Raw genomic sequence first — 10,629 nt, forward strand, 5'->3', positions numbered from 1 at the left:
GGAATGGGAGCAACAGAACATGACAAACACTACAACCAATATCCATGCAAGAGCATTCTAGAAAATCTTGATCAAACAATAAACAAGAAATATGTCAACAATATACCTTTCGAGACACCTTTTTCGGAGTTGGGTTAGCTAATCAAGCGAAGAAACTAGAGAACCTTGTTGGAATTTGGAATTAGATTTTGCAAAACCTTCATTTTTTGATTGATCCTACTCCTCCTTTGCTCTCAACAAACCCCGTACCAAACATAAAAGCCTGAAATGAAAATTACTCAACCATGAACAAAAGCCCAAACCCAAACACAAAAAAATAGCCATCATACAGTAACAGAACCAAATAGTTTTTTGGAGTTGCAGTTACATTTATCCGAATCTAGCAAATTCATGACAAAATAAATACACATATATTACAAAACTAAATACTACCCATTCCCTCTTAAACAATTCCCATGACAAAATAAATACACATATATGAAATGGATAAGAGAATTATCGAATGTTAAGGTTAGGGTTTGAAAAATACCAATTGATGCTCAACAATAGTGAAATTAAAGATGGCAAGGTTAGGAAGAAAACCTAATAGAAGTATGTCTCAATGACAACAACAAGGAAGGCAATGAAAAGCTCTGTCTCAACAGTGGTGGTGAAAGAAGCGCAGGAATGGAGTGTTTCGTTACCTAGCTAGAAACAGAACACAAACACGAACGAAGAAAACTTGAAAAAATTATAGATGGAATTCAGTTTAGTTCAGTGTTTAATTAACTAATAACAGTGCAATTTTTTAAAACTGAATTGATTTATGATTCAGTTCAGTTAACTATATAAGTAGTTTAGTTATTTTCAATTTTTTACAGTACAGTTAACTGTAGTTTAATACAGTTACAGTAACTTTGCCCAACCCTAGTTATTTGAAACTATTGCTTTTTGTGATAAAATTCATTAATGATTGAATGAATTTTATGTTTATGTTTTGTTTATTTTTCTCACGATTTTTGTTCTAGGATGAAAATAGGAATTGACAGAAGGAGAAGATTTAAAGCACTTACAAGAATAAAAGTTTAATAATAATTAACTTATCAATGGGACATCAAAAACCAATGTTTGAATTTGAAGCATAACAAATAATCAGCACCGAAGTAAATATTATTTACAATTTTTCTGTCAATGTATAAAAGCTATTACTAAAGGATGAATATATTGATAAATGTTACCTACTACACTTTTACCAACTGATTTTTGTCTGTCGGTAATCTATCAAAAAAATGCTATTACTGATGGATTTTTACAATTACCAACAAATATAGGTCGTCAATAAATCAAGTTTTTTTTTTCTTTTACAATGTAGATAGAAATGCTAATTTCGTCTGAATACCAAAAGAAACCAAGGCAAAAAGGATGAATAAGAAAATACTAGCTCAAGTGGATATAATCACCAATTCCGTAAAGAGGGTCACAATTAAAAAAAAAATGTATGCTAAACTAAAAACCTGAAAGGACAATTTAAGTAAAATAGGACAAAATAAAAGAAAGAAAAGAAAAGGAAAAGATGAATCATGTTAAGACCATCAAATTTTGTCATAGAGTTAATCTTTTAAAAATAAAGCCGGTAGGATTCAAAATAATGTGTGAACATCTTTCTTTATCCAAAAAAGTAAAAATTATCTCTCACTACCCCCATTGAATAAAAAAATAATGTTTTTTTTTCAAACAATAGTCACTACAAGAAAATACTTCATTAACAACCAATTTTAGTGATAAAAAGTTGTTAGTTACTATAGTGACCAATTTAGATACTAATGTACAAAATAAAAATTATTGGTTACAAAAATATTCACTATTATGAATAAAAAATTATAATTGATAGTTAAACTGGTCACTAATTAATTAAAAACTAATTTAGAAACAAATTTCTTTGATAGCAAAAAGCTTACTAGTTAATATTTAGTGATCAATTTTCTTTGGTAACTAAATTATAAAAAATAATTTAGAGGCCAATTATATTTTTTTTATTCATAAATTGTGACTATTTTAATAACTAACAAGTTTTTTTTTTAAATTGGTATCTAAATTGGTTGCTAATAAGACATTTTCTTGTACTGAGTTATCATTAGAATAGAAGTTAGCTTAAGGTGCACACAAATAACACCTAATAGTCTAAATCAAAGGTAATTTAGTACTAATTAAGGCCTAATTTTTTAGTACTAATATTTATCTATTAAATTAACTATAATATTATGCTTAAGAAATAGGGTTTGAAAAAAATTTAGTACTAATATATTTCTATTAAATTAATTATAAGTTTATGTTTGAAAATAAATTTTAATTAAATTATTATTATTATTTGGTAAGATTTATTGGTATTAAAAATGATATTTAATGAGTTAAAACTTTTTTCCAATAAATTATAAATTTGTTTAGGAAATAAATAATGATTAGTTATCTTTATTCTTTTATAATCAATTTTGATTCTATTTTCTTGTTTCATTTGTATGTGACTTCATTCTTGATTATATTTTCTTCTTTTATTTCTATGTTACTGTAATTTTGATTAAATTCTTTTTTTTTTATCTTTATATGACTTCAATTCTAATTTTATTTTCTTATTTCATCTTTTTGTGACTTCAATTTTGATTTTTCTTTTTCCTTTATTTCTATGTGACTTTAATTTTGACATTATTTCCTTCTTTTATCTTTGTTGTCTCTTCTCATGTACTAATTTCACTTTTTACTAGTTATTGCTTTCTTCTATTTTGGAAAACACTCCTAGGGAGTAGAATGAAGAGTAGAATGAAGGTACAAACTATTTGCAAATATAAAAATTGTGAAACTCTTTTTTTTTTCTGTCACTAATCACTTTATGAAAGAATAACCATCTTTCTCTAATTTTTTTGCTCATTTCATTCACACACAATGATCATGTACCGTGAACGGTTGATTGGATGAATACCGTCTTCGGTATGTAAAATATGACAAAATATAAGGTCATTTTTGCTTTATCCTACCAGTCACTCATTTTTTTTATCAGCCCTACCAGTCACTCTTAATTATCCTTGATTTACCTTTTTAACATAAAGCAATAATTTGTGAAATATTAATTGTAAATACTTATCATTTGTTGAATTTTTTATATATATATATATATATATATATATATATATATATATATATATATATATATATATATATATTGTTGTGTATTGGGCTCTCTTCCTATGTGGAGAAAATGTCTAAAATTTGAGAAGCACATGTCTCACTTAACCTAGTGGAGAGGGGGCTATAAAATAAATAGAGAGGCAGAACAATAGAGTCAGAACACACGGAAAGCCCTAACACATAGAGGGAGAGGTAGAGGAAAAATTCTGTTCACGTTTTTCATAGAGCTGTCGCCGTAAATTCAGCATTGCGGGTTCGTTTACCGTTGGATTGCGCTGAAATTTTTACAGCAGGTTCATGACTCATTTCTCTTCATTCTGACCGGTTGGATCGTTGATACGAGATCTGAGTTGGGAGATAATAATTTCACACTGCAACAGTGATTTTTAGAGGTTTTTCTCTCTTGTTCTTCTCTATTTGAAAGCTTTGTTGTTTTGTTATTTGGTTGAGTGTTGGCACTAATTTGTGCTATTGATTGAGACTTTTTTGTGTTGTTGTTGTAATTCAAAATATCATAACTGTAATAATTGCATTAAGTTTGGCAATTATTAGTTCTTGTTACGTTTCTGTTTTGTATAAATACTTTGTATCCTTCACTTTCAGATACATGAGAAATACATTCTAATTTCTATAACTCTCTATCAGTGTATGCATTATACTCTTCTCTCCATCTCTCTCTGCTAACAGTGGTATCAGAGCCTGGTTCCGACCCAGGAGGATCTAAGGGTGTGGATTAGTGTGATAGAAGCTTGCTGTGTGTATTAGCTTCATGGCTGCTAGAGGCGTGATTTCTGGCAACTTGCTTGTGTTCGATGGCACAAGCTATGGTGATTGGTGTGTCAAGATGGAAGCCATTCTTGGTTTCCAGGAGGTGGATGATATCGTAAAGAAAGGACTGCAAGAACCAGCCAAGAATGCTACATATGAAACAAAGAATGCATACAAGGAGAGTCGAAGGCTGGATTGCAAAGCTCGGATGTTACCGCACCAATGTGTATCTGCCACTGTTTTCCAGAAAATCTCGAAAGCCACAACATCCAAGGAGATATGCGACATCTTGCAAGAAACATATGGTAATGCTGGAAAAATTAAGGCAGTTAAACTACAGTCCCTGCAGCGACAATATGAATTACTGTGCATGAAAGATCAAGAATCAGTTGCAGACTATCTTGGAAGGTTGCAAGTTTTGGTCAATTCCATGAGAGCCTGTGATGAACCTGTGAAGAACAGTAAGGTTGTGGCTAAAATCCTTCGAACACTTACACCCCAGTATGATCACATCGTTGTCGCCATTGAAGAATGCAAGGATCTTACGACGATGAGTCTTGAAGAATTGTAAAATTCTTTGGAAGCTCATGAGCAACGGCTGATTGAAAGAAAGAACAATGAGAAAAGTACTGATCAAGCCTTCAGTACTAGGGTTGATAATCAACGTTTTCGAGGACGTGGTGGCAGAAGAGGAAGAGGGAGATCACGGGGTGGCAGGAGTAGAGGCAGATTTGAAGAGTATTCTGAACAGTCAGTGGATGAATCTGGTACTAGCCAAAATGATGGTACCAGAGGAGGAGGAAGACATGGCAGAGGTAGAGGCAAGAAACCATATGATAAAAGGAAGGTACAATGCTATACGTGTGATAAGTTTGGCCATTATTCCTATGAATGTTGGCACAACAGTTCAAGTAAGAAGAACAAGAAAGGTGATGAAGCACATCTTGCCCAAGACGAGAGTGATAGTGAATCTGATCATGTGTTGTTAATGGTCACAACAAACAGTGAAGAAGACGAGTCTTGCTGGTATTTGTACACGGGATGTTCCAACCACATGACAAGGAGGAGAGAGTGGCTGATAGATCTTGATCCAAGCGTGAGAAGCAATGTCAAATTCACGGACAACAGCACAATAACAGCAGAAGGAGTTCGCAAAGTTATGATCACTCGAAAAGATGGTAAAACTGCTTACATGAGTGATGTGTTGTATGTTCCCAACATGAAAAATAATTTGTTATGTTTGGGACAATTACTGGAGAAGGGTTATACTATGTCAATGCAGCAAAATCACATAGAGGTGTATGATGGACAATAAAGGTTGATTCTTAGAGCTCCACTGTCACGAAACAGAACTTTTAAGATCAACCTCAATGCAACAGTTATCTAGTGCCTAGTATCAATGAATGTTGAAGAAGAAGGATGGCTTTGGCACTACAGATTCGGGCACCTAAACTTCAAGAGTTTGGGTTAATTAAGCAGCAAGAAGTTAGTAAGTGGACTGCCACTGATTCATGTTCCTGATAAAACTTGTGAAGGTTGCATCGTTGGCAAACAAACGCGAAAGGATTTTAAGAAGTGTGCACCAAAGAGATCAAAATAGCCACTTGACATTGTGTACTCGGATGTGTGTGGTCCTTTTGATACAATCTCACTTGGAGGCAATAGGTATTTTCTTATCTTTGTGGATGAATGGACCAGGAAAATATGGCTCTATTTGTTGAAAGAAAAGAAAGAGGTGTTTGCAAATTTTATGAAGTTCTGTGCATCAATAGAAAGATAATCTGGTCTGAAATTAAAAATGTTCAGAACTGATGGAGAAGGTGAGTTTAATTCAAAAGAAGTAATGGAATTTTGTGAATCAAAAGGGATACATCATGAAGTGATAGCACCTTACACCCCCCAACACAATGGGGTTGCTGAGAGGAGAAACAGGATGCTACTTGACATGTGTAGATGTATGATAAAAGGAAAGGGGCTACCACATTATTTCTGGGGAGAGGCAGTGATAACGCTGTCGTTGACGCGATCAAATTAATACTACTTATCTATAACAACTTCAGTATTGTTAAGAAAATAGATAACAAAATAGAAAAGGTAAAGTAACCCAAAGTCGTCTCCCAACGAACACGGAATTGATTTTTAACAAATTAGTTCTTATAAAACTATACAAAGCGGTTAGTCAAATAAAATAAAAAATATAGGAGATTAAGATAAACAAAGATAGAAATAAAATTTAAAAGATAAAAAGAAATAAAAACAATAGTAAAGAAAATAGATTGATTCCATTGCTTTTTCAAAATAGATTCATCATCGGTTATCTAAAGATTATTGCTCAATTAATTATTGTTGTAGATTTTCAAATTAATCAATGTAAAGTCTCAATTAATTTGTTGACGTTCTCACTTTTAACCAAAGTACAGTCTCAATTAAAAGTGAGAACTTTTAGATTATCCATAGTAAATTCAATCAAAATACAGTCTCAATCAAATTTTACTATGTCTAATCATGTCTATTCTTTTATCTCCTTACCAAATAAAAAGCTTAATTAATCAAAGTAAAGTCTCAATTAATTGTAGTTAGAGTAAATACCTTTAACCAAAGTAAAGTCTCAACTATTGGTAAAAACTCATTTAATCATATGAAAGTTTCTAAATAAAATCAAAGTAAAGTCTCGATTAAATTTAAAAACCCTTGAACTCATATGATCAACATGCATATAGATTTAAAATCATTACTTGTTACGTGATTCAAAGATAAAAGACATAGATGAATTAAAACCTCAACAATAATAAAAAGAACAAAGAAATTATTTCATTCTAACCTCAGAATCCATAATGAAATTACAATGGAATCAACCCAAGAAGTTTAGCAATCCATGGAATACAAAATAAGAATAAAAGAAGAATAAAGAGAAGAAAAGAGAGAGAAAGAAATTAGGCCCCCTAAGGGTTCCTAAATTCCGAAGTGCCGAGCTTGTTGTTTCTACTTCTCCCTTGGTCTCTTTATATAGGAATTGGACTGGGCTTTTCTGTTGCTAAAATCTCTCAAATATCTTTTAAAATAAAGATAAATATAAATATTTAAAAATATTTAGAGAGATATATACTATTTGACAAATATAGTTGGTTGATAATATCAATATCTAATATAATTAAATTAATTAATTACTCAAAGATATATGATAAATTATCACCAATTAGTATTTGTATTAATTTTCCAAATTAACCCTTTGCAATCTCCTTAAATTATCTTCTAAATAATCCAATATCTTCAAGATATATTTGTTTGTTGTGGAACTAAAAAGATTCAAGAAGATCTTGTCATATTTAAAAAGATTTGGTAGTTATTATCTTTTAATATTTTATGATATAATTAAATAAGATAATTATTTAAAAATATCAAATAAAATATCTAAAGATATATTTTCCCAAATTATCTTCTATCATAAAGATAAAGAAAACCACAAGGTCCAATTTTTCTTTCCTCTCTTCTTGGTTTAGCCAAACTTCTTCACTTTTTCAAGCTTTTCTTGCCGTCTTCATGCAATGCTTGGCTTGAGTTTTTGTGCTTTTGATAATTTCTTATTCTTGGATTTATCTTTAAGGTGTCATGAAGCTTTAATCAATTTATTTCCACACCTCCATGAGCTCAACTTAGCTGCAGCTGCACTAACACACCTCAAAATATCCAAAGAACATTTATGCAACTAAAAAGCTATTTTTAACACGATTTTGTATCTCATGCTCAATAAATCCAATTATAGGAAATCCCAATTAAATCAATCTTTAAACACACAAATTCAATTAAATACCCAGAATTAAACACCGAATGAGGGAAAAAATACGCATTCAGCAAGCAGTCTCTACAGCTGCCTATGTACTAAATAGGTGTCCTACAAGAGCCTTGACAGATTGTACCCCTGAAGAAGCTTGGACAGGAGAAAAACCTGTTGTTCACCACCTCAGAATTTATGGATCAGTTTGCCATATGCACATACCAGCTGAGAAACGTAAGAAGCTTGAAGATAGAAGTGAGGCCCTTATACTGGTTGGATACCACTCAACTGGTGCCTACAAACTGTATAATCCAAAGAAGAAGCAAATTGTGATAAGTAGAGATGTAGTTGTTGATGAGGCTGCAAAGTGGAATTGGGAGCCCGTGGCAGTAACTGTTGAGAAAAGCCACATCCCTTGTCTGCTTGAAGACAAAGCTGCTGCCACAACCAGCTCCAGAGTGGAAATAACACCAACAGAAGGTCACATAGGGTGAAATTTCCTTCCACTAGACTAACAGATCATGAAGTTATGGTTGATTGTGAAATTAGAGATGATGGAGAACTCGTGCATCTGGCATTCCTGGCTGATTCAGAACCACTAATGTGGGAGCAAGCTGTTGACATAAGAGAATGGAAGGAGGCCATGCTTGAAGAATTAAAGTCCATAGAGAAGAACAAGACTTGGGAATTAGTAGACTTGCCTCACCATAAACATCCAATTGATGTTAAATGGGTGTTCAAAACCAAGTTTAAACCAGATGGAAGCATAGCAAAACATAAGGCCCGGTTGGTGGCAAAAGGTTTTCTACAGAAACCAGGAATTGATTTCACGAATGTCTTTGCACCAGTTGCAAGGCTTGAAACAGTAAGGCTTGTCATAGTTGTTGCAAGTTGGAAAGGTTGGGAAATAAGTCAGCTTGATGTCAGATTAGCTTTCTTAAATAGACCTCTAGAGGAGGAGGTTTATGTGAGGCAGCCACCAGGATTCGAAAGAAAGGGAGAAGAACATAAGGTGTTCAGACTGCATAAAGCTTTATATGGCTTAAAACAAGCCCCACGTGCCTAGAACAAATGCATTGATGCATTTCTGCTGCAGATTGGATTCAATAAATGTACAGTTGAATATGGAGTATATGTGAAAGTTTTCTCACCCAACAATAATTTGCTGCTGATCTGCCTGTATGTTGATGATTTGCTAGTAACAGGAGATTCACAAGCTGAGATTGAGCTATTCAAACAGAAAATGAATTTAGAATTTGAAATGACTGATCTTGGGAGATTCAATTATTTTTTGGGTCTGGAATTCAAACACACTTCCAAGGGAATTTTGTTGCATCAGAGAAGGTATATCAGTGGAGTTCTGAGTAAATTCCACATGGCAGATTGCAATTTAGTTCCTATACCAGTTATTACCAATCTGAAACTAGGTGAAGCAACAGATGAAAGGCTGGTTGATGCTACTCTTTATAAACAGGTTGTAGGGTCTCTAAGATATGTTTGTAATAGTAGACCAGATATTAGCTATGGGGTTGGTTTGGTTAGTCGTTTCATGAACAGCCCAAGGACATCACATTTAGCTGCAGCAAAACATATACTCAGATACTTAAAGGGAACAACAGAACTTGGACTTTTCTTTCCAAGAAGAACAAGTCAGGATGAAGGAAATATGGAGGTCTGGACTGATTCAGACTGGTGTGGGGATAGAATGGATCGAAGGAGTACATTTGGGTATTTCTTCAAGTACATGCATGCACCTATTTCGTGGTGCTCCAAGAAACAGAATGTTGTAGCCTTGTCCTCTTGTGAAACAGAATATATTGCCTCTGCTAAAATAGCTTGTCAATGTCTATGGCTTTCAGCACTTATTAAAGAGCTGAAACTTGAGTGCAGAGAACCAATTCAGCTTTTGGTGGACAACAAATCTGCCATCAGTTTGTCAAAAAATCCTGTATGCCATGGAAGAAGTAAACATATAGAAATAAAGTTCCACTTTCTAAGAGATCAAGTAAGCCAAGGCAGATTGGGTGTACTGTTCTACAGAGGATCAAGTAGCTGATGTGTTTACAAAAGCTCTAAGACAAAGCAAATTTGAAAAGTTGAGAGAGCTGCTAGGTTTGAAATTGATTAATATTTTGGATTAAGAGGGGTGTGTTGATGTTGTAATTCAAAATATCATAACTATAATAACTGCATTAAGTTTGGCAGTTATTAGTTCCTGTTACGTTTCTGTTTTGTATAAATACTTTGTATCCTCCACTTTCAGATACATGAGAAATACATTCTAATTTCTCTAACTCTCTATTAGTGTATGCATTATACTCTTCTCTCCATCTCTCTCTGCTAACATTTTGTACTCTTGTTGATCATAGTGAAGCTATTTCTTTATTCTGGACGACTCGTGGTTTTTACCCTTGATTTGAGAGGTTTTCCACGTTGAAAATCTTGGTGCCTTTATTTGTGCTTTGGTGATTTATTATTACTGCTCTTTGATTATTGCTCCTCATATATTCTTGTAAGTTAGGGGAAATTATATCCGCTGCATTCTCTGGTATATTGTTTGTGTTGTTGTTTTCCCCATCAGAGTGGTATCAGAGCTCTTGGTTGGGCTATATTTACTTGCTTGAATGATGGAGGCAAATGCAAAGATGGTTGCTTTGAATGGTACAAATTATCATTTGTGGAAGGGCAAGATGAAAGATTTATTATTTGTCAAGAAATTGCATCTTTCGGTCTTTACTACACAGAAGCCAGATTCTATGTTTGAAGAAGAATGGGACTTTAAGCACCAACAAATATGTGGTTTTATTCGGCAATATGTTGAAGATAATGTTTATAATCATATTGCTAATGAGACACATGCCAGAGCTTTGTGGGAGAAGATTAAGTCTTTGTATGCTTCTAAGTCGGGCAATAATAAATTGTATTTG

General features: G+C 33.1%; 2 protein-coding genes across 2 annotated transcripts; both read left to right on the top strand.

Moving 5' to 3' along the window:
- The first annotated feature begins 3,928 nt into the window (after positions 1 to 3,928).
- LOC146886071 (uncharacterized) lies at positions 3,929 to 4,498 on the top strand. Its single transcript, XM_085673289.1, has one exon. It carries the CDS (start codon positions 3,929 to 3,931, stop codon positions 4,496 to 4,498), a length of 570 nt encoding a protein of 189 aa, XP_085529415.1.
- Positions 4,499 to 4,544: 46 nt separating this feature from the next.
- Positions 4,545 to 5,242, top strand: LOC114184355 (uncharacterized). Its single transcript, XM_028071667.1, has 2 exons — positions 4,545 to 4,774; positions 4,834 to 5,242. Exons 1-2 carry the CDS (start codon positions 4,545 to 4,547, stop codon positions 5,240 to 5,242), a joined length of 639 nt encoding a protein of 212 aa, XP_027927468.1.
- The last annotated feature ends 5,387 nt before the right edge of the window (positions 5,243 to 10,629 follow it).

This window comes from Vigna unguiculata, chromosome 5 (assembly GCF_037176805.1).
Source record: "Vigna unguiculata cultivar grain cowpea cultivar isolate G323 ecotype 2 chromosome 5, ASM3717680v1, whole genome shotgun sequence".
In the NCBI taxonomy this organism is placed as follows: Eukaryota; Viridiplantae; Streptophyta; class Magnoliopsida; order Fabales; family Fabaceae; genus Vigna; species Vigna unguiculata.